Source organism: Prionailurus viverrinus, chromosome B3 (genome assembly GCF_022837055.1).
Source record: "Prionailurus viverrinus isolate Anna chromosome B3, UM_Priviv_1.0, whole genome shotgun sequence".
NCBI lineage: Eukaryota > Metazoa > Chordata > Mammalia > Carnivora > Felidae > Prionailurus > Prionailurus viverrinus.
The window spans coordinates 469,128-493,832 of record NC_062566.1 but is presented as its reverse complement, the minus strand read 5'-3'; the positions used below and the strand labels follow the sequence as shown (position 1 = coordinate 493,832).

Here is a 24,705-nt window from a genome sequence, read left to right as displayed (position 1 = left end):
AACAACGTGTCTGCAGCTGAAGTGAGCGGGGGACCCGCAGCGCAGCCGCTCGGCCCCCAGCTCGGCGTCCAGCCCGCCCCGCATCTGCAGATCCTCCGCGGTGCTCGCGATGGTCCTTCAAGGTCAGCATTCGGGGGCCTCAAGGCCTGGCCGGCTCCCGCGGACCCTCCTCCCCGCGGCCCTGCGCGGACACTCCTCTTGGCTCTCCATCCTCCACTGCCTCACTCCGCAGTTTCCCAACCTCCGGGTGTTTGTCCCGGCTCGCGCCTTACTCATTCCTCCTGGACCCTCCTCCGTCACCAGCGACGCCGTGCACCTTGCCAGTCCTCCTAACACATCCGGGCCGAGCGCAGTACAGCGGACCGAGAAGGCACCTCCGCGGAGCGGAGAGGAAAGCCTCCCTCGCACGCGATGCGCCCCCCCCTCCCCGGGGCCCACCCCCGCGGCTCCCCCACCCCTCCCCGGGCCCCGCGGCCCTCCCCGCCCCGCCGGCCACAGGCGCTGGCTGGCGGAGGATGTGCGGAGCCCCGCGAAGCCGCGCCGCCCGCCTCCGAGCCGTTGGTGATTTCCTCCCGGGGCTCCGTTCGCCCTCCCCCTCAGGCCGCCCTCGCGCCGCCGCCCTCCCGCCTCCGCGGGGCCGCGCCAGGGGCCGGCGGGCGGGGGAAGCGCCGAGGCCGCGGCCGCGCCGGCCGCGCCGGCCCCGCCGGCCCCGCTCCCCCGCGCGGCCCCGCCGCCGCCGCCCGCGCCCCCGGGGCCCCGGGGCCCTCACCCGCGACAGGGTGAGGTCGGTCATGAGCTGCTCGAAGGCCCGCGTCTCCTCGGCCTGCCGCTGCGTGTGCAGCGCGATCTTCTCACTGAACTTCCGCGGGTTGGCGCTGCCGGAGCCCGGCGAGGCGGCCATGGCGCGGGCCCGGGGCCCGGCGGGAGGGGGAGACGGCGGGCGCGGGGCCTGCGCCTCGGCCCGCGCGTCCGTCCGCAGGCCGCCCGAGCCGCCGCCCGAAGGCCCGTCCTCCGGCGCGACCCGGCAGAGGAGCCGCCGCGGCCCCACAGCCAGCGAGCGGCCGGGAGCGCGCCGAGGTCCGCCCCCGCGCGGCCGGCCCCGCCCTCGCCGCGGCCCGCCCGCCGCCCCGCCGCCCCGCCGCCCCGCCGCCCCGCCGCCCGAGGGCTGCAGCCGGCGCTCCCGGCCGGGCCCGGGCCCGCGGCCCGCGGCGCCCCGGAGCGAACCCCGTCTGCAAAGCACACCCGCGCCGACGCGTGCGAGCAGCGGCGTGACTGGCGGGCTGCAGCGCGGGGGGTGGGGGGGAGGGGGGCAGCCTGGCCTCCCATCCTGGCTGGGAACCGGCTTCCAGCACCCTTTGCCCCCCCACCCCCACCCCGGTTCCGCCGCTTTGCCTCCCTCCTGCCCGCCGCGCCGCCGCCCCCGAGGGGGGGTGGGGAGAGAAGACTGGGCGCCCGAAGCCCGAGCGTTCCCTCCAGCGGCTCCGGCGCCGCGGGGCCTACGCCCGCCCTCGGTGGGCTCCGCTCGCGGTCCCCCCGGGCGCGCGCAGGGACAGCCACCAACTCCGCACCTCAGTTTGTAAAACCACCTGGCGACGTGCGCATCCTGGTGCCGCCGTCCCCGCCCGCGTGCAAACTCCGCGCCCCTCTTCCAGGTTCCCTCCGAGTCTCCCCGCCCCCAGCCAGGTGCCGGCCTCCCCGCTGTCCCCGCTCTTCTGCCGTCCAGCAGCTGCTCTCCCGCGACGTCGCCCTGCAGAATATGGGCAGCGCTGAGTGGGGCTGTGTTTTGTAAATCAGGCAACACTGGAGACACGCGGACGAGTACAGAAAATAGTATTGACGACACCCACGCCCCCCACTCGAGATCAAACCTAAAACACTCTGCTCCACTTGCTTGGTGTTTATTAAAGAAAGATAAATTTAGCCCTAACTAAAGCCCCACCCTTATTCTTTCTCTTTCCTCCCTAGTCGCTGTTGTGCGTATCATTCTACTCATGTTTTTATAGTTTTATTACGTATGATACGTGAATCTGCCAACTGCACTGAGTACCAACTTCTGTTTTTTAGTTTTACAAAAATGACATCATGCTGAATAGTCTTTTGCAACCTTTGTCGTTTCCTATTATGTTTTTGAGATTCGTTTATGATTTAACTGCTGTGTAGTAGTATTTCATTGTTTTTCACGTGTCTCAGAGCATATAGCTGGATTGCTTAGAATTTTTAGTATGAGACTATATCTCTGCTAGCTAGAGTTTAGCTTGTTTTGTTATGATTGGATTAATTTTAATTATAACTGAATTCTTCGGTTTTATTTTGTGGTATTTACCATACTTTTTCTTCTTACTTTCTGCTTTCCTGTTAATGTTGTCTGGGTTCAGTTTCAGAGAACAGAATTCATTCTGGAAACTTTAAGTACAAAAGGATTTACTCTAGGGTATAAAATGGCTTAAGGATTTCTCTGGAGGGTGAAGATTCTAGGTTGGCCATTCAGGAGTGACTTTGGGAGCCACTTTGAGACTCTGAGAGCAGAACCAGGCCACCAGAAGAGCCACTGCCCCGTCTGAAATCTGGAAGCTACTTACTGAATTGGAAAGCTGTCCCTACGGCTGCCAGCTTCTGAACCTGTACAGCTATTGTGATGATAAGACTCCACTGAAGAGAAATCAGACACCTCCCCGGCTGTCCTCACAAACAGAAACAGCACACACCCAGACCCTGCTTCACTTGCGCCTTACAAACCAAATCAGAGAGAAAATCTGATTGGAAGAGCCAAAATGGCATCCAGAATCCCAGCTTTCGAAATACAGCAAGGCACAGTTGGACGTCGGAATGGGTATTGAACTAATTCCACAATGTTCATCCACCGATTCACCAAGGCAGTTGTCCACCATAGCTCCCTTTTATTGCCCTGAATGACTGGTTTTTATTTCCATATTTCTCCTATCTGATTTGGAAGATATCCTATTCCATTTCTATCTTTATTATGGTTAGCCTGATCATTTTTAATCCCTTAATCAAATAAATACACGTGAGTTGTTTAGCAATAGTTTAACAAGGCCCATAATTTTAAAAAGAAGCAATTCCCAATTCCCCCTGGAAATAAATTTGTCCTGCTGTTTTGTGATTTTTGTTTTCAGTTTTAGATATTAAGTATTTATTTTCTGTTATGGAAAAGGATGCCCTGGCTATTTTGTATGCTCAACAAAAATATGATCTTCCCTGCTCCCATTCTTTCAATGTGGTTATATGATCATTTTTGGTAAGTCACTAAGTGCTTACATAGTGTACTATAGTTCCATTTTTATACTTTTGGGGGGGGGGGTAATCACGGCCTCTGCTTTTTATTTGCTTACATTTCTATCAACCCATTGCAGACTCTTTCCCAAACTCTCCAACAGAGCAGTGGAAGACATCACTGTGGGTGTGAATGGTCAGCTGGGGGGGAACTTCTCTCCCGGAGTACTTTGATCTCTTGTTCCGCCCGGACTGCTTGCTCTACGGGCCTACTGAGTGCTGTCGTGCTGGCCCTGTCCTCACCTCCATCCCGTCATCCCCCGTCCTCTGACCTGCTTCCTACACCCCGGGTTGTGGTCTGCTTCACATCCTCCTTCATTTTAGTGGAGAACATTCTCCCATAGTTTCCTGAGGGGGGGGGGGGGAGAAAAAGAGTACAGAAAAGATAAAATCCTTGCAACCGAGTGTGTGTTCATTTTACTCTCCTATTTGATTGACAGTTTGGCTAAGAATAGTCTGGTTCGCGGGAAGTCTTGTTCACTTAGATCTCTGAATGTATTGCTTCACTGTTTTCTCGCTTCTCAGGTTGCTTTTGAGAAGGCCACTCACATTCTGTTTTCTTTGTGGCTGACCTGGTTTTTGAGGGCCGGTATTGTTTGTTTATTTTTGTTTTGTCTCCCTCCCCATTCTCTGCAGGCTTAGTGTGCTGATGTTTTATGACGATGTGCCTTGGTGTGGAGCTTTCGTTGTCCGCCGTGCAGGGCGGCGATACGTGTGCAGAAACCGGACACCTCACCCTTCAGTTCTGAAAACCTGTCTTATTGTTTGGTAATTTTCACTTACTTTGCTCTCTCTTTCTGGAATATCTATCGCTAACAGGTCTTCTACAATGCTCTTCCAATTTTCTTCTATTTTCTATTTCTTTTCATCTCGTTGTTGTTGTTCCGTCTCCTGATACGGTTTCTCAACTTTATCCTCTGACCCTTCCATTCAACTTTTATTTCTGTGATTATCTCTTTAATTTCTAGGAGCTTTTTCCTGGTTTCCGAATGTTTCTTTTCTAACAGCATCCTGTACTCATTTCATAGACGTGCTATTAATTACAGGTTGTTTGTTTCTGCTTTTACATTTTCTTCTACTCCTTACATTGTCTGCCTCTGTCTTGTCGGAGGTCAGTTTTGTAGTTTGTTCACTTTGATCTCGATCGAGAGGCTTTCCCCAAATCTCTGGTGATCCTTTACTCTAAATTCATAATTTAGACAGAGATGCTAAATATGTATAATTCCTTGTTTCTGGAAATAAAAATGTTTTAGAATATGTATTTTTAAGTATTCTGTAGCAGAGATTGCTAGTTATCTCCCAATACTCAGTCTCCCCTGCTTCCTTTATTAAAAGAAACCCTGACCTTTAGCTGGGCACAGCTTCACCCAACTAAAGCCAGTTAAAGACTACATTTCCCACTCTCCCCTGCAAATAGGTGTGGTCATGTGATTATGTTCCACCCAATAGGGTGGCCCTAGCAAATAGGTGTGGTCATGTGATTATGTTTCACCCAATAGAGGGTGAGCAGAAGTAATACAGGCAACTTTCTCTAGCAGTTACTTGATAAAAGGAGAGTGGACTCTTTCCACTTCTCACTGGCTGGAATATGGTTGCAGTAACTACACTGGGAGGAGCTATCTTAGACCATTAGATAAAAACTATGTGTTGAGAATGACAGAACAATGGTAGCAAAGGGACCTGGGACCCCAGCACTGTGGAACCACAATTATTAGCTCTGGACTCCTTCTAGAGCATTATGTGACTGAAAGATAACAATCAATTTTGTTTAAAGCCTTGTTATTTTGGCCTTTGTCACAGGAATCAAACCAGGACCAGTTATATTTAAATGAAAAAAAATTCGTCTAAACATATCAACATATGGTTAACAATGGTTGCCTTTGGGGATGTAGAGACTACTGGGAAAATTATCTTCTGATCTACACATTTCTTTCTCTCTCTCTCTCTCTCTTTTTTTTTTTTTTTTTTTGTTTGTTTATTTTTGAGAGAGAGAGAAAGCAGGGAGGGGCAGAGAGAAGAGCGAGAGAATCCCAAGCAGGCCCCGTGCTGTCAGCACACAGCCCGATTTGGGGCTTGAACTCATGAACCATGAGATCATGACCTGAGTCAAAATCAAGAGTCAGATGCTTAACTGACTGAGCCACCCAGACACCCCTGTTCTACACATTTCTAAATGATACGCATTTTTAAATATTTTTTAATGGTTATTTTTATTTTTGAGAGACACAGAGCATGAATGGGGGAGGGACAGAGAGAGAGGGAGACACAGAATCCAAAGCAGTCTCCAGGCTCTGAGCTGTCAACACAGAGCCTGCCGCAGGGCTCGAACTCACAAACCATGAGATCATGACCTGAGCCGAAGTCGGACGCTCAACCGACTGAGCCACCCAGGTGGCCCTAAATGATATGCATTTTTAAAAAGAAGTATGTATTTCTATTAACATCAGGAAAAAATTAAAAGGAATGAATGCCATTTAGTTTTAAACAACTGACTGTAAGCTCTGTGTGCATGTGCTGGGCTTCTTGACTTGTGAATTCGCTGTAGGGTATTGAGAGAAACCCAGAGTTTTCATTGCTTGTCCCCCAGATAACAGTATCCCTAGGATCGGTTTTGTCTTGTTCTGTTTTGTCTTACACACTCAGTTCCTCCCACCTGAGGAATCTTCCAGTCTACCCTGCAGGACAATAAGCCTGGCTGCTGCATTCTGAGCGCCAAGTGGGAAAAAAGACCTAAGTGTCTCACCATTTGATGTGGCTTGCTCTTTACCCATTTTCAGATGGCACCTCACTCCCAGCTTTTTCTTTGCCTTACCCAAAGTTCAGAATCTCTTTGGCTCAGTTTCCCTAGAAGTATAACCTCCTGTCCACGGTCACGGAGGAAAGGAGTCATCACTTAGCTTTGAGCAATCAGGGAGGGGATCTGGGTGTCTAATTACTCCTTGCACATGCTTTCAAGCAATATTTGTGTTTTCAGCCCTGTCCCTCCCTTCCTCTAGTGCCTCTGGTCCACTCTCTGAGATTCTTTGATGTAAATCATGACTCTCAGGCATTTGGTTTCAGCTTTCTTTGTTCCCCTTTGTCACTCACAACTGATGTATGTGTGATGGGCCATGGCCAGGTCTTCCAGCAGAAAGCCCCTACCTGGACAAAAGTGCAAAGCTAAGGCACAGGCAAGGAAAGGGGGCATAAGTTGGACACCCCAAGAATTTCAAGACCTGGGGGTGCCTGGCTGGCTCAGTCAGTTAGGCATCTGACTTCAGCTCAGGTCATGATCTTGCGGTTCATGAGTTCGAGCCCCCTCATTGGGCTCTGTGCTGACAGCTCAGAGCCTGGGGCCTGCTTCAGATCCTGTGTCTTTCTCTCTGTCCCTCCTCTGCTCATGCTCTCTGTCTCTGTCTCAAAATAAATAAATAAACCTAAAAAAAAAGTAATTTCAAGACCCGAACCTGGACCCAGAATCAGGACCTAGACGGCGTGTGCTGCCGTAAGCCAAGTTGTTTCTGGATGCTCACGTGGCTGCTCCAGCAGAAGTGGAATTACAAACCTGGGAGCTTTATTTTGAAGCTCCTCAGGCCTGCTGACCACAGCCACCTGGGCATCTCCCTATGAAGAACAGAAGGAAAACACTGGGAATTCACAGTCATTAAGATGTCTCCTTTGTCTAAGTCAGGCATCAGCAAACTTCTCGTCGCAGAGGGCCAGACAGTAAGTATTGTAAGTTTTGCAGACCATAGGGTCTTATCTCCTTGGAACTATTCACCTTTGCCATTGAAGCAGGAAAGCAGCCATAAACAACACATAAATAAATTCACAGGGCAGGATTCCAATGAAACTTCATTTATAAAAACAGAGAGTGGATCAGATTTGGCCCAGTGACTGTAGATTGCTGAACCTGGTCTAAGTTATTCTCATACCTTTTCATGTTTGATAAAGTTTGTAAGAGAATTGCTCAGGATTTATGGTATCAGTTATTTGAAGGTTCAGAACTTCGAAGACTTTAAAAAAAGTCTTCTGGCTTCTTTTGGTGCCAGGGCTGGTGCTGTTAGCTTCATTTCTGTTCCTCTGTAGATAATCTTTCTCTTTGTCTTGGTTACTTTATAGTTTTGTTACAAGATGCTGAGTTGTGGATTTTGTTTTATTTATCTTGTTTAGAACTCAATATATTTCGGTCTGAAGACCTGTATAAGGATTTGATTTTGCTCTAACAGAAAATCTCCCAAAAAGTGACTTTAAACAGAATGAAAGATTATTTCTCTCCCATGTAGAACTCAAGGTATTATTAGGGCACTGGCCTGACCCAGTCAGTAGAGCATGTGACCCTTGATCTTGAGGTTGCAAGTTCAAGCCCCACATTGGGCATGGAGCTCACTTGAAAAGAAAAAAAAGAAACGAAAAGGAAGGAAAGAAAGAAAGAAAATGAAAGGAAGGAAGGAAGTCAAGGTATTTATCTTATTGCTTTGCCAACTTCATGGTGCAAGATGGTGGCACCAACATTCTAATAACAAGATAGAGGAATGTGAGAATGGGGAAAAGGGCATATGCACTGTGTCTCTTGAGGCAGGTTCTCAGAGGCTGCTACATCAACGTCTTTTTATATCCATCCCATTGAACAGAACTTACATGGCCACACCTAAATACAAGAAAGCCATTTGCCCAGCTAAAAATCAGGAATCTATTATAATGGAACAGTGGATCTCAAACTAGCATTCATCAGAATCACTGAAGAGCTTATTAAAACACAGATTCCTGAGCCCCACTTTTGAATGTATGATTCAGTAGATCTTGGATAGGGCTGAGAATGTGCATTTCTAACAAGCTATCAGGTGATGCTGATGCTGCCTGCTCTGGGACCTCACTCCAAGGACCATAGCATTAGATGAGGGGAGAACATATACTGAAGAACAACTGGAAGACTCTGCTACACACCTTTCAAATGTTCTAGAAATTTTTCTAAAAATCTCTTCAAACACTGCTTCTTCTCTATATTCTCTATTCTTTCCCTCTCGAAGTTCAGTTAGATGTATATCAAACTTTCTCATTCTATTTTTCATATCTTTTTACCTCCCTTTCATATTTTCCCACTCTATTTCTGTGCTACATTCTGGGTAATTTCCTTAGATCTATCTTCCACTTTATTGACTCCTCTCTTCAGCTCTGTCTAACCTGCTGCTTAACCTGTCTATTGAGTTTTATCTTCTTTAAGAACTATGTTTTCCCATCTAATCTTTTCAAATCTGGCTGATCTTTAGTTAGAGTCCGTTCTTTTCTTATTTTTCATTCCTTCTTTCATGCCTTTATACTAGTTTTATATTCTCTTTCAGCATGTAGTTCTATTAGCACAAGTGTGGGGACCTCTGATTCTATTTGTTATATCCTCTCACTCTTGCTTATGATGAATTGTTTCCTAAAGTTTTTAGCTATGCTTTCATCTTTAGGGGGCTTTATTTTTTTCCTGTGGGAATCCTGGGGAGTGGGGATATATATGACTGAAATGTAGTTTTGCTTTGTTCCATTAGCTATAGGAGAATCAGTTACTAGACATGGGAATTTCATTACATGGATACTATAAATGCAGACCCTAAGCCCATATAGATCCAAGTTTTTGGTTTCTTAAGGGGATTGTTTTCCCCTGGAGCCCAGCCAGAAATAGCCAAACTTCTTTGTTAACTTTGCCAGTGGATAGATTTTACTCTTTTGGGCTGAAATTTTACCCTGCTTATAAGCTAATGCAGTAATCTGTTACTGTTTCATGGATTCTGACAGCAGGCATGAGATTCCTGAGTGAGAGACACCACACAGCAAGCAGCATGAGCATCATTTTTGTGTCAATTCCCCTTACCCATCAAGTCCCACTGGGGTGATGCACATACAGTGGGTTCTGTTACAACAGAACGAGCCTGTTCTTTGTGCCGGAAGAAGGCATTACTTGATCTCTCAGAGTTGCTAGCTGCAAACACATCCCTGAGAAATGCCCAGTAAAGAAGGATCAGAGGTTTGCATTTGTGGCATGACCAACCAGAATGTCCGAGAATGCTCAGGAAGATTGCTTCTCCCAACACACCTGAGGACCTGAGGGTCCTGGCTTGGGACTCTCTGGGCATTAAAAACCGAAACTCCCATTTTCACAGCCAAGAAGATCCTAAGGTGATGTGATAACTAAATGTCATGTGAAGTCCTGGATCAGAAAAAGGATAATAGGAAAAAACTGGGGAAATCTGAATAAAGTGTGGATTTTTTTTTAAAACTCGAAACTCCTAGATTGCTGGAAGAGATAACCACATGCTTACTATTTTAGTCACTTGAGAATGTTCTTTTCTTGTGAGTTCAAGTATGCATTACAGATTTTGTTATGTTTTACCCAGTATTTCTAGGTATGTTACTGTTTTCCGTTTGCCTTTGTCTATGACTCTGTTGGAACCCAGGTGTCTGTTTAAAATTTATATTCCTATATCCCATCCCCAGAGATTATGACTTTTACAGACTGGACTGTAGCCCAGGATTCTGCCTTTGTAACAAATGATTCTGTTACAGGTGGTTTGGGGGTCAAACCTTAAGAAATGCTGCCGTTAAGAATGGAATCATAGGATGGGTCCAAGAATTAATATGGTCTGTAGTTTTCAAATTGAAAGCATTCAGCTTCTTAGTTTGGCAGACATTCCCTCCAATCTTCTATTGCAGAGACCAGAGTGGCAGATGCCCCTTCCCAGCCTCCCTCATCTGGGGGGTCAGCAACATGTCCAGTTTGGTTATTGAGACGTAAGGGCAAACCTCGTGGAAAGCTTATAGGTAAACTTTGGGTTTTCAGATACTAGGAACACATTTAGCCACCGCTAACCCCTTTTTCTATATACTTTGAACACAGAGGTGATGCCTGGAGCTCTGGAGCCATCTTGCAACCATGGAAAGAGAAAGCATAAGAACAAATTCAGCATTCAGAAAGACAAAAAACAACTTTGCCATTGTTGGATAGCTTAACCAGCACCTAGTTTTCCTCTGGATTTATGTGAAATAAATTTGTTGAAATCACTAGACGTCAGCTTTCCTTTCTTGCAGCCAAAATCATTCCTGATGCACGTAAAGATCCTCATTTCTTTAAAACTTTTTATATTTTACATAATTTCAGATTTATAAAAAAGTTGCAGGGGCGCCTGAGTGGCTCACTCGGTGAGGCATCCGACTCTTGGTTTCAGCTCAGGTGGTGATCTCATGGTTAATGGGTTTGAGCCCCACATCAGGCTCTGCACTGTCAGTGCAAAGCCTGCTTGGGATTCTCTCTCTCCCTCTCTTTGCCCCCTCCCCTGCTCATGCGTGATCTCTCTCTCAAAATAAATAAACTTTCTTTTTTTTAAGTTGCAATAGGGGCATCTGGGTGGCTCAGTCAATTGAGCGTCCGACTTTGGCTCAGGTCATGATCTCGTGGTCCGTGAGTTCGAGCCCCACATCAGGCTCTGTGCGGACAGCTCAGAGCCTGGAGCCTGCTTCGGATTCTGCGACTCCCTCTCTCTCTGCCCCTCTCCTGCTCATGCCTCTATCTCTCCCTCTCTCAAAAATGAACAAACATTATAAAAAGAAAGAAAGAAAGAAAAAAAATTGCAATAAAATAAAGAATTCTTAGGGCGCCCGCTGGCTCAGTCAGTAGAGCATGCGGCTCTTGGTCTTGGGGTTGTGAGCTTGAGCCCCATCTTGGCTGCAGAGATTACTTAATAAAATTAAAAAAAAAACCTCATATATTCTTTACCCAGATCCTCTAAGTATTTTTCTGCACTTACTTTATCATTTCTTTCTCTCTCTATAGTTTTTTCTAAACCATTTGAGAGTAAGTTGGTATGTGCCCCTTTATCCCTAAATACTTCATTGTTTATTTCACAAAAACAAGGATATTCTCTTACATAATCACAGTGTCATTATCAAAATCAGGAAATTGACATCGATATAGTACTGTTATCTAATCTACAGATGTTATTGGAATGCTTACCAACTACCCACTAATATTCCTTTTTATAAATTTATTTTTTAAAGTTTATTTATTTATGTGGTGGGGGGGAGAGAGAATCCCAATCAGACCCCACATTGTCAGCACCGAGCCAGACATGGGGCTCGAAGCTGAAACCAAGAGTCAGATGCTTAATTGACTGAGCCACCCAGGTTCCCCTCCCAGTAATATTCTTTATGGCAAATGGAAATCTAAGATCATTCCCTATATTCAGTTATGTTTCTTGGCATCTTTCATCTGGAACAGTTGTTCAATTTTTATGTCTTTCATGACTTTGGAAATTTTTGAAGTGACGAGTCCATTATTGTGTAGAATGTCTGTTAATTAGGGTTCATCTTGTATGTTCTCATGGTTTGTTTCAGATTATGCATTTTTGGCAGGAATACCACAGGGACAATGTTGTGTTCTTCTCAATTTGTCCATCAGGAGGCAGATGATGTCAAGTTGTCCCATTACTGATGTTAAGCTTGGATCATTTGATGAAGGTGGGGTCTGCCAGTTTCCTCCACTGTCAAGTTTAATTTTTCCCTCTGTAATCAATAAGACTCTTGAAGGGAGAGACTTTGAGAATAGATAAATACTTCACTATCCAACTTGCACCCACTAGTTTTAGCCTCCATTGATGATTCTTGCCCTTTCCCTATTTGTTTATCTTAGAATGGGCTCATGAATTCTCACTTTATCCAATAGGATATGATCCATTACTGTTACTATTTTTGTACTTAAATTATCCCAGATTTGACCTTCAAGCTGGCTTCTGTGTCCTTTTAACATGTCCCCATCCATTTTTTAGTTGTCGTTGTTGTTTTTCTTCTGGACACAGCCAGATGACCTAGGCTTATCTAGCACTTCTCTGCTCAGCCCCAGAATCAGCCATTTTCCTAAGGAATATCAGTTTCTTTTCATGGAAACAGGTGTTTGAGCACCAGCTCTGTTTTCCAAAGCTCATTCTTTCTTAGCTGGCTTTTTTATAAGAGGAGCGACCCTTCAACTCCTATCGTGTCATCCTTTCTATTATGTGTCTGTTCAACACCATCCTCCAGATTTTTCCTTCACCCTCCAGATCTCTGCGTCTGGAATCGGGAATGTGTTTCTCCAGAGGCAAAGGCCAGTGGCTATGAATAAGTACAATCTTTCTCAAGTACACATGCTTACATACTCATATCAGAGTTATTTCCTAGGCAATTTGGGGCAAAATAGAGAATCAATATGTACAATTTAAGGTCAACGATGTCCAAGCAATAATTTTACCAAACTTGAGATGTAGAATGGAATCTAAAACTCCTTAGCAAACGTGAGACACAAATGCACGTCTTTGCTTTTTTGTTTCCTAAGTAATATTTACTAGTTCTTAAAAGCTTAGCGTTTCAGAGTGTGGCCCAAGGAACACGAGTTTCACAGAAGTTTCCTGCAACGTAAGCGGTCGGATTGCGATGTCAAATACATTGCGGGGAGCTCGGTAACAAGAAGTTAAGCAGGTGTCCCGTGGTTTTGATATGCCCACGTCCGTTGTGACTTGCCCGCCCGGTGGGATGATGGAACACAGTGCTTCCCCATTCCCCAACACTCCTGATGGTGAATAACTCAGGCGGAGGGCTGCCTGGCCCCGTCCCACAGGGTTCATGTGCCCGACCGCCAGTAAGTCACCTCTACTTCCTAACTATCCCCAGAATTCACTCACATCTGTCCATACTAACGCTCATTATCCAATTGAGGCCACCCAATCTCTCGCTGATTGAGGCCTTAATTGGTCCACTTGTGTATCAGGGTCCCAGCAGGAAACAGATGGCACACACAAACTGGTAATTTGGAGAAAAGTTAATAAAGACAGCGGGCAGGGTTTAGGGATCGGGCTCCCCTGCTGCTATTTAGAGCAGGAACCATTAGCACTCTGTGCCCTAAGGGCCCTGGGGAGGGATTGCTTACTGCCGAGGGCAGAGGGTGGGTGTTTGGCCTTTGGTAGGGAGAGGCAGGCCCTGGTGGTAACCCAGAAGAAGTCCTAACTAACCCTGCCTTCCCCCAGACCTCCAGTCTCCTTGGGATGCCCGCTGTGGGCCAAACACAAGCAGAAGCTGGAGGGAAACAGTGCCCCAGACCATGTGGCCAGCTTCCCAGGGCACAGAGGAAAGTGAGGGCGGAGAGTGGGTCTGCAGGGCCACACGAAACATACCTCACCCACGCTGTCTTGAGTCTTACCTTCTTAGCCCCATTCCTCCTCCGTGGGTCTCAAGTCCACATCTGAATACTTCTCATTCTTCTTAAAATCCATAACTACTCCCAATTATTCCTGGAATAAGATTGGTGGTTTAGCCCTAGCTCATTAGAACTGAGGTCAGCCTCTCTTCCTAAGTCTGCGTTCAGTGACCAGTGTCAACAAGCTTGAAATCAGTGACGGGGAAGCACTGACCCCACGGAATTGGCAAATGCTACTAATCAGGGCATTAATTTTTCCCTTTCAGAAGGCTGTATATATATATATATAAAAAGTGTTTTATTTAAAAACTTGTTATGAACTCAGGAAATGTTCTCTTTTTTTAAAGTTTATTTATTTTGAGAGAGAGAGAGAGAGAGAGAGAGAGAGAGCGCACACGTGCCAGGGGGAGACAAACAGGGAGAGAGGGACAGAGAGAGAATCCCAGGCGAGCTGTGCACTGTCAGTACAGAGCCTGAGGCCGGGCAGAACTCACGACCAGGAGAGATCATGACCTTGAGATCTCGGACCTGAGCTGAAACCAAGAGCTGGATGCACAACCAACTGAGCCACCCAGGTGCCCCAGGAAATGTTCTCTTAAAAGTAACTACTTCAGGGGCACTTGGGTGGCTCAGTTTGTTAAGGTCCAACTTTGGCTCAGGTCATGATCTCGTGGTTCACAAGTTTGAGCCCCAAGTTGGGCTCTGTGCTGACAGCTCAGAGCCTGGACCCTGCTTTGGGTTCTCTGTCTCCCTCTCTCCCCCTCCCCTGCTCACGCGCTCTCTCTCTCTCTTTCAAAAATAAACATTAAAAAATTTTTTTAAAATAAACAAATTAATTACTTCATTGGAGCACCGGGCTGGCTTAGTTGGTAGAGCATGCAATTCTTGTTCTCACAATCGTGAGTTCAAGCCCCACGTTGAACAGAGAGATTATTCAAACAAAACAAACAAAAGTAACTACTTCATTGAAAAAGCTTAGAAACAACGGCAACCTAAGGGCCATAAGCCTTCCCAGCACCAAGACCGTATTCCCTACTTCTGTTTCCCACTAAAAGTTGCCAGGGCTCCCTGGAGAAACGGTTGATTCCAGGTCTGTGGTGAGAAAAACAAGATGAAAGTGAAACATATCCCAGAAAGCAAGGCACTACCAAAGGCTACTGGGGTCATGCCAAAAGTGACAACAATCGCTGTCACCGTGAAGTTACTTCCACCAGCAAAGGAGACAATTTGAGCATTTAAAAAACAAACGAACAGGGGCACCTGGGTGGCTCAGTCGGTTGAGTGTCCAGCTGCGGCTCAGGTCATGATCTCGCGGTCTGTGAGTTCAAGCCCTGCGTTGGGCCATGTTCTGACAGCTCAGAGCCTGGAGCCTGCTTTGGATTCTGTCTCCCTCTCTCTCTGCCCCTCCTCCACTCATGCTCTGTCTCTCTCTGTCTGTCAAAAATAAACATTAAAACAAACAAAAAACCTACAGTGGATTGAAAGACATCAAATCTATAAAAACTCGGGGCACCTGGGAGGCTCAATTGGTTGGGCATCCGTCATGGTTTCATGGGTTCAAACCCCGCGTCGGGCTCCACACTACTTTGGACTCTCTGTCTCCCTCTCTCTCTGCCCCTCCCCGATTTGCGCTGTATCTGTCACTCTCAAAATAAATAAACATAAAAATAATCTTATAAAAACTCCAGGAGTCATAAAGACTTTAAAAATACAAAAAAAAAAAAAAAAAAAAACCCAACAACCCAAAAAACCCTCAGCGGTCATCTTTGGAAGGTGTCAGGGGAAACCAGTAAATAAAGAGAGAGAAACAAGTATTTATCATCTTTTCCTGTATGAATATTCCTCAAGGTAACCAAATAGTTGATGACAGGAAATTATTTTTAGAAGAATTCTGACTGATAAATGAAGAAGGAATGATAGATTTGGAATATCACCATTTTGCAACCCCCGGTAAAATAAGAAATCTAGGCCGTCATTATCAGTGGCTGCTGAATCCATGGGTATGTGATGAAAAGCTGATGGGAAAGTTATTTAAAAAAATATGTCAAATGGGCAACTTTGAACCCACTGACCGGTCTTTATTTACATCATGAAAAGGTAAGTCGGTGGTGTGATGTAATAAAAACTCTGAAATATTCTTGCCAAAAGGTTGAAACTGAGTGAGGTCCACAAAGATATAAGAAATCCAGAATGTATAAATTCTACAGGAGCAACATCAACTCAACTATAAGATTTTAAAAAAGAGAGCGAGTGGGGTGCCTGGGGGGCTCAGTCAGTTAAGCGTCCGACTTCAGCTCAGGTCAAGATCTCATGGTTCGTGGGTTCGAGCCCTGCGTTGGGCTCTGTGCTGACAGCTCAGAGCCTGGAGCCTGCTTCGGATTCTGTGTCTCCCTCTCTCTCTGCCCCTCCCCCGCTCACGGTCTGTCTCTCTCTGTCTCTCAAAAATGAAAAGAGAGAATTTATAGATGAAAGATTTAAAAGACTTGTCAAGTAAATGTAATATGTATACATTGTTAGGCACCTGATTCAAACATATGAACTATTTGAGCAAGTACAAGATGGGGAAACGGAAGCATTCCATGTCTGATTTTTTAAATTATTTAAGTATGATAATGGTTTGGGGATTTTTTTCAAAAGTCCTTACATGTAAAGATTGAGATTTCTCACCCCAGTACTATTGACATTTTGGACTGGATAACTCTTTGTTGAGGGAAGCTGTCCTGTGCATTGTTAAGATATTAGTCGGGATCCCTGGCATCTACCCAATAAATGTCAGTAGCATCCCCTTAGTTAGGACAAAAAATATCTCCAAATATTGCCAAATGTCTCCTGCAGACACAATGGCTCCCTAATTAGAAACAATATGTTAGAGATATGTTAGAGATACCTACTATGTATGTATGTGGAGATACATACTGAAGTATTTGTGGTTGAAATGATGCTGTATCTGGGATTTAAATAACACCAGGGGAATTGAGGGGGAGGTTAGAGAGGAAAACGGTTTGACTATGTGTGGACAATCATTGAGGCTACCTAGGGGACACACTGGAGTTCATCATACTATTCCCTCTTTGTATGTTACTTTTCCCTAATTAAAAAAAGTTTAATTTAATTTTTTTTTTCATCTACATCCAAGTTAGTTAGCATATAGTGCAACTATTTCAGGAGAAGATTCCTTAATGCCCCTTACCCATTTAGCCCATCCCCCCTCCCACAACCCCTCCAGTAACCCTCAGTTTGTTCTCTGCATTTGAGAGTTTCTTATGTTTGGTCCCCCTCCTTGTTTTTACATTATTTTTCCTTCTCTTCCCTTATGTTCATCTGTTTTGTATCTTAAAGTCCTCATATGAGTGAAGCCTTACGATTTTTGTCTTTCTCTAATTTCACTTAGCATAATACCCTCCAGTTCCATCTACGTAGTTGCAAATGGCAAGATTTCATTCTTTTTGATTGCCGAGTAATACTCCATTGTATATATATACCACATTTTCTTTATCCGTTCATCCATTGATGGACATTTGGGCTCTTTCCAACTTTGGCTATTGTCAATAGTGCTGCTATAAACATTGGGGTGCATGTGCCCCTTAGAAACAGCACACCTGTATCCCTTGGATAAATACCTAGCAGTGCAATTGCTGGGTCGTAGGGTAGTTCTATTTTTAATTTTTTGAGGAACCTCCATACGGTTTTCCAGACTGGCTGCATCAGCTTGCATTCCCACCAGCAGCGCAAAAAGAGATCCTCTTTCTCTGCATCCTCGCCAACATCTGTTGTTGCCTGAGTTGTTCATGTTAGCCATTCTGAAAGGTGTGAGGTGGTATCTCATTGCAGTTTTGATTTGTATTTCCCTGATGATGAGTCATGTGGAGCATTTTTTCATGTGTCGGTTGGCCATCTGCATGTCTTCTTTGGAGAAGTGTCTATTCATGTCTTTTGCCCATTTCTTCACTGGATTATTTGTATTTTGGGTGTTGAGTTTGATAAGTTCTTTGCAGATTTTGGATACTAACCCTTTACTGATGTCATTTGCAAATATCTTCTCCCATCTGTCAGTTGCCTTTCAGTTTTGCTGATTGTTTCCTTCTCTGTGCAGAAGCTTTTTATTTTGATGAGGTCCCAGTAGTTCATTTTTGCTTTTGTTTCCCTTGCTTCCAGAAACGTGTTGAGTAAGAAGTTGCTGCGGCTGAGCTCAAAGAGGTTTTTGGCTGCTTTCTCCTAGAGGATTTTGATGGCTTCCCATCTTACATTGAGTTCTTTCATCTATTTTGAGTTTATTTTTGTGTCTGGTGTAAGAAAGTGGTCCAGGTTCATTCTTCTGCATGTCGCTGTCCAGTTTCCCAGCACCACTTGCTGAAGAGACTGTCTTTATTCCTTTGGATATTCTTTCCTGCTTTGTCAAAGATTAGTTGGCCATATGTTTGTGGGTCCATTTCTGGGTTTTCTGTTCTGTTCTACTGATCTGTTTTTGTGCCCCCAAAAAGTTTAATTTTTTTAATGTTTATTTTTGAGAGAGAGAGAGAGAGGGAGAGAGAGAAGAGGGGGAGAGAGAGTGGGAGACAGAGAATCTGAAGCAGGCTCCCGGCTCTGAGCTGTCAGCACAGAGCTGGACATGGGGCTCGAATTCATGAACCATGAGATCATGACCTGAGTGGAAGTTGGATGCTTAACCAATTGGGCCACACAGGCGCCCCTAATAAAAAGTTTAAAAAATTATAGTGTAAAGGAAAATTAAAATACTTCCATTTTCCCCAAGCATCTTTAGCATGTTAGGTTAAATAAGTTGTCTCTAAGTCAAAAGGTTAAGAGTTTAATTCATAGTTATTAAAAAGTCTTAGTAAAGCTCCTTGTCTACTTCCCAAGTCTGGAGAAAGTGGATGATGTGTCTCATGACTGAATAATAAATTCTTTTCCACACCAGGTAAAATTTTTTGGCTTTTAACAAAATTGGAAGACCTAATCATGTTCTAATTATCTATTACAAATCATTGAGACTCTTAGGATAAACTAAGGAGTCCCCCCAAATAGATAACATCGCTGTAACAAAACACCTTCCATTTTCATATGCTTATTATGACAGCAAAGAGTCTCAGAGCTTACATTTATAAAAATAAAAAATAGGAAGAGAGTTGGTCATGACCTCTATCTCATTCTGACAAGTAGTAACATTTATCCATAAGTTTCTTAAACTTTCATTAAAAAATTCTTCATTTAGGAGCACCTGGGTGGCTCAGTCGGTTGAGCGTCCAACTTCGGCTCAGGTCATGATCTTGCAGTTTGTGGGTTCGAGCCCCGCGTCAGGCTCTGTGCTGACGGCTCGGAGCCTGGAGCCCACTTTGGATTCTGTGTGTCCCTCTCTCTCTCTCTCTGCCCCTTCCCTGCTCATGCTCTGTCTCTCAAAAATGAATAAACATTAAAAAAATTTTTTTTTAATTCTTCATTTATCTAAGAAGTGCATTTCAAATATCTTACTTTTACAACAGTCAAGACAATACATGACTTGGATCAAATGTACACTAACAAGAACTATAATGACAAAACATTTTCCTGGATTGCATTAACAGCCTTAGATAAAACACATTTTTATTTTTTTAGATAATTGTGACAGAATAATAAAAAGTAAGACTTATGCTTTAAATGTTAGGATAAAAATCTGAGGGAAGGGCAATGGAAACATGAGTCTAAAGAGGAAAAACATGGAAGGTCTGAATTGACAAGGAGGTCAGGTCATGATCTCATGGTTCATGAGTTCGAGCCCCTCATGAGTTCATGAATTCATGTCAGCGGGCTCTGTGCTGACAGCTCAGAGCCTGGAGCCTGATTCAGATTTTCTGTCTCCCTCTCTCTCTCCCCCTCCTCACTCGCTCTCTCTCTCTCAAAAATAAACATAAAAAAAATTAAGCTTTTTTATGTACCTTTAAAAATGGATAGGGGGGGCACCTGGGTGGCTCAGTTGGTTAAACATCTGACTTTGGCTCAGGTCATGATGTGTCTGAGCCCCACATTGGGCTCTCTGCTGTCAGCGTAGAGCCCGCTTCAGATCCTCTGTCCCCCTCTCTCTGCCCTTCCCCCATTCTCTCTCTCAAAAATAAACTTTTTAAAAAAGTTTAAAAAATGGATAGGGGGACAAAAATAGACACATAGATCAATGAAACAGAATAGAGAACCCAGAATTCATTATTCAATTATTCAGCATTATTTCAATACCCAAGCTATGGAAGCAACCCAAGTGTCCACCGAATGGATAAAGAAGATACTGTGTATATACAATGGAATATTACTCAGTCATAAAAAGAATGACACCTTGCCATTTGAGACAAGATGGATGGACCTACAGGGTATTATGCTAAGTGAAATAAATCAGAGAAAGACCAATACCCTATGATTTTACTCATGTGAAGTCTAAAGAAAACAAATGAATAAAGAAAAGAAAAAAAATCAGACTTTTACAGGGAACAGATTGGTGGCGGGAGGGGGGGAAAATGAAGGGGATTAAGAGGTACAAACTTGCTAGAGTCCGTCATGGAGACGGAAAGTACAGCGTGGGGAACAGATTGTAATAGGGTATGGTGACAGATGTGACCACACTCACTGTGGTGAGCACTGAGTGTAAAAAAAAAAAAAAAAAAAAAAGGACCGGGGGTTCTGTTCTATAGGTTTAAAAGCGAAATAATTTTTATCTTGAAACTCACAGTATGTTGACAATTATATACTTCGTAATTTAAACATTAAAAAAAAAAAAAGGAACTGTCAAGTTTGAAATTTGCAGAGGGATGCAGCTGTGCCAAATTCTTCGTGGGTTTGCAGAGGCCTCCGGGGACACGCGTCGTCTACCTGTGTCGCTTGGGGTACCCGCTTCCCTTCCTACTATTTCCCTTTGTGTGGTTTCCTTATTTAACATCTTATGTCTTGATAAGCACCTAGCTCCCTTGGTTTCTTGGCAGGAGGACGGTAGAGCCGAAGCTGTTTCAAGGACAGAGGCTGAGACAGTGGAGGCTCAGGGGCGCCCCCGGAGGCCGCTGGCTGGGGAGCCCTGCTCTGGCATCACCGTCCCCCATACGCCATCATCTCCCATTTTTCACTGGTTTACTGGAGAATGATTCTGTTTTTCCTCTTCTTTCCTAGTCCCTAATTTCCCAATAGAGTCTGGCCACAGTTTATAAACACAACAGGATGCGTATATACATATTTGTATTTTTAAGTGATTCCCCTTTTGCTATTTACTTTGTCCGGACGCGACTTCCCCCAGTCCCCTCTGGCACTCAGATGGAGCAGAGAAGGCCCCTGAGGGGTCTCCTGTGACTGCGTGCCCACACCCGGTGTGCGGGGTTCACAGGATAGTGGCAAAGGCTCCAGTGATTCTGAGCGTCAGCCGATCAGAGGCGGTACACTGTGTGTTCTCCCCGCCCCCAGATCTCCTCAGGTCCAGGCCACTGTAAGCAGTTATTACTTAAAAAAGGCTCAACTCCCATGTTAAACACCACTTTCAGATAATTCTGAAAGATATCTGATAGATAACCTGGGTTGGCTCCCCCAGAGAGACCGTGGTGGTTTTCAATCATTACATCTTGCTCTAGTCAACGCTGTCGAACAGGAACCACTAACAATGAAACTGAGAAAAATAAACACAAACATGAACAAATGACCTTTTATTTCATACGGAGATACAAAGGCAATTGTGTGCAGCAATCTGATGGGCAGTCCAAATCGTTGGAAGTAAATTCATGATAAATGTCACGACAGCCGGTGGAAGACAAGGTGGGAGGAGGAGGGACGGGGCAGAGAGCGCCACAGCTAATAAGTAGAAATAGGAAGAGCTACAAGGTTTCAGAGCCTGACTTGAGTTCAGCCGGGGCACTCTCGATGCTGTTGCAACCGTAATTCTACACGGCCACCAGCAAAATCTGCAAGTGCATTTTGTGCCATTTTGCATTAGAAGTTGCATCGAGGGCCCTGTAATCCTTACGAATAGTTGACACATCGTATTTCATCACGGGAGTTGTAAACTTTGCTCGCGGTCTGTCATGCATGTGGCCTTTGAGGCCCAACAAGCATTTGGGATGGGCATCCTCTTAAGGTAAAAGACTTGACACTTTGGTCCCAGTTTTTGAGGTGACGTTACTTGTAATAGTATCTGCTTTTGATCTGAGGAGAAGGTCTCCTAAAAACTCATCTTCCAGAATACAGTAGAAAACAAGGTCAGGCTGGTGTGGAGTCTCCGGCCACGGCACCTCTCCCCCACCTGCAGCGTGCGGAGAATCGGACGACTTAGATTTGCACAACGGTGGGCCTGACCGGGTACACAGTCTCCCGTGAAAAACACATCTCCAACGCTTCCATTTTTAACAGGGACACATCACATAATTTGTTATTAACGAAACAGTTTATTGGCTTTCAATATACAGCAGTAAATTTTCTCATGTAAGTTTATTTTGTTAAACTTTATGTTTTATGATAAAAGAATACTGAACCGAAACATCGGGGTAAATGGAGGTGTAGTAGCATGATTTCTAATATATTTTCCCGGATAAACAATTTGTTGTTGTTGTTGCTTTAAGTATATGACATTTTATCTGATAACAAAAGTTTCCTAAATTCAACGTTTAGAAGTGAATTATTTCTGACTAAACCCAGAAAATGGGAGCTCTTAAAATAAAGGCACAGTGTGGGCAGCAGGACAAGAGAAAGAAATGGGAAGAAGATGTTAATACCCAGTTAACATCAGTTGGCTGGTTTCGTTTTTGACTCAGTCTGTCTAAAGCAGGATTATCTCCCTGCAACCCTGTAGATAAATCCTAGTGTTTTAGCTATAAGTTTTAAGAGTTCAGATATACAGATAAGCCAATTTTTAAAAAAACCCTTCTCTTACAGTATTCTAAAGGCTTTTAAAGCATTATATAAATCTTCAAAATTCCTATCACCCACATTTTAAGAAATAAATCTACACTTTAATAAGGCACTCAAGATAGAAAACAGTTTTGAAGACAATTACATTCTACACTAGGGCTCGCCCATCCCTTGGCCATAGGGACAGAACGGATGCCTTCCAGAACGGAGCCCACCTCTGTGCACCAACAGAGTCGAGCGGGCACCACAGAGCACTGTGAATTTGCCTAGAGAGCTGGGTTTTATCAGTGGGAGTGTCCCATCCACCGATGAGAGAGCTATGCCAACAGCACTGCTCCAATTTAATGGTGAAATTTAAAAACCGTATCTCCTCTTTGCTAGAAATTTTCCTTTCAACATAGAACAGTGACTTCTGTTAGCTCTTGCACACACAGGACAACAAGAGGACGACCAGTGAGCCCCTGTGTCCTTCCACGTGACCGTCGGGATGGAAATAAATGTAAAGGAACTTCACCGTTAAACGACAACCTACTAATTCTAGATGACCCGACATCTTACTTGTGTGCCTTATAAGCATGTGTATCACCAGCGCTGATGCTCCCACTTCCAAATAACAAGAAATCAAATCCCACCAACCCTGTTGCTGATTCAGACAAACACCAAAGCTTACGATATAGCAATGCAGCCTCGAGGACCGTAGCGATGGAGAGAGATTTTAGCGGGGGTTCCACTCTTTCCTACGTGACAGAGGAAAATGAAGGAACAGGAGGGTCAGACTAAGCCTGAAATACAATTTCACTATGAAAAATGGGCAGCAGGCGTCCCACGAGAGCGGGAAGAGCTAAAAACGCGGTGTCGGGAGCGCATCGAGTTGAGGCTTTGTTGAGGGCTGGCCTCTGCTTCCACTGAGTAAAGAAGGACCCGAGGAAGGCGGCCGTGAGGAGCTTCTCCCTTTCTCCCTCTGGGCTGGCGGCAACGACTGGTTACTTCCCGTAGAACTTTTTGTTGAGAAGGAAGATCAGGAGGTTGACATTTACTTTAGCTCTATTAAATAATTTCATGACCGCAACGCCCTCGTACTGTAGCTGCAGCAGGTCCTGTTTGGAAAAACACTCTGACAGTTAATCAAGTCTGTGGAACAAGAAATGCCACGGCGCAAGGAGGGATCCAGAAGGAATGAGGAATGACAGGTGTGAAATGGTGAGAGAAAGAAGTGCCCCACGACGGGCCTGTCCACTGCACAACCACCCCAAGAGCTCGAGGAACAGGGCACACTGGTCCACAGAACTTTCTGGTACAACTGGAGGTAAGAACTCGTGTGGTTCATATCCAAACGCACAAAACATGGAAAGAAAAAGCAGCAGGCTCATTGATCACACATACTTCTTTCAAAGTTACAATAACGTGTCTCTAGTTTGTCTAAGCGATGGGTCACCTGGAGAGGGTGAAGGCATTTCAGTCTCTGATAAAATAATCATTGAAAACAAGGTAAGGCCACCAATGGCCATCTCAATGGTAGAGTCCTAATTTCTATTTCACATGAGAAAGCTTTTATATTCTGAAGGCAAGAGGGAAAAGGGCAAAATGTGCACTGTGCCTACTATGCGCTCATCATCACGTAAACACGTTAATGTCTTTTTAAGTCCTGATAAAAATCCTATAGGTGTGATTATCCCGAGTTTAAAGATGAGGCTCAGAGATGCTCAATGATTCGCCCACAGTACAGAGTTGGCCGGAGTGAGGCAGATCTGAGTGCAAAGCCCCTTTTTCCAGCACCCTCCTCTGTCCAGAGCAAATTTAGGAAACCTGAGGGGTCTTGCCCATAAACTTCAGAACAGAGGTGATGAGAAAGCAAGAGTCAAAGAGCTCGGAAGCGCCAAAAAGATCAACGTACTCATCTTTTGGAAAAACCCTAGCGGCTCCATGAGAACGAAGGCCCTGGCGCGTCACCCACCCGGCGTGACACCTCGCACCCAGCACTCACTCCATACTTTGTGAATGTGCGCGAGTGAACGCGCTACCTGAGGCGCGCACAGGTCTGGTGAGACCGAAGGCACGACAGGATGTCCGTTTGTGTAAGCACTAGAGCGCGTGCCTCCCAGGACCCTCGCACTTCTGCTCAGCTAACGTGTTCAGAGGGCCTCTCAGCATTGAGAAGGAAACAAAGACACGCTACGGGCCCTTGGGGAGCTCGCAGTTTGGGGGGGTGGGAGGTAAGAGCCGACCGAGTCAACGGAGGCATCTCTGTGGGCAATGGAGGCGGAGGAGGAACCGGCTGGGGCTGCTGCGGCTCGGAGGTGGGAACACATGTGAAAGCCCCCCCACCCCACTCGTGTAAATGACGGGGAATAAAGGAGCGGACGCAGGGTCAGCGCGTGCAGAGA

The 24,705-nt window shown here is 45.3% G+C and overlaps 2 protein-coding genes across 5 annotated transcripts in view; both read right to left on the bottom strand.

Annotated features, from left to right (window-relative positions):
* CRTC3 (CREB regulated transcription coactivator 3) overlaps positions 1-1,030 on the bottom strand; it is a 98,844-nt gene extending 97,814 nt beyond the window's left edge. For 3 of the 4 annotated variants that reach the window (XR_007152899.1, XR_007152900.1, XM_047862223.1), the window contains exon 1: positions 770-1,028. Coding sequence is in view for 2 of the 4 variants with exons in the window: in XM_047862223.1 (XP_047718179.1) it covers positions 770-901 (132 nt within the window). In the remaining 2 variants the exon portion in view is untranslated. Of the gene's footprint in view, positions 1-769 lie in introns of all 4 variants that reach the window. The other variant, XM_047862224.1, reaches the window with a different exon arrangement.
* A 20,078-nt stretch (positions 1,031-21,108) lies between these two features.
* Positions 21,109-24,705, bottom strand: part of IQGAP1 (IQ motif containing GTPase activating protein 1) — a 102,722-nt gene continuing 99,125 nt past the window's right edge. The window contains exon 38 of the mRNA XM_047862222.1: positions 21,109-23,418. Coding sequence (XP_047718178.1) covers positions 23,305-23,418 — 114 coding nt within the window. The 3' untranslated portion in view covers positions 21,109-23,304. The remainder of the gene's footprint in view (positions 23,419-24,705) is intronic.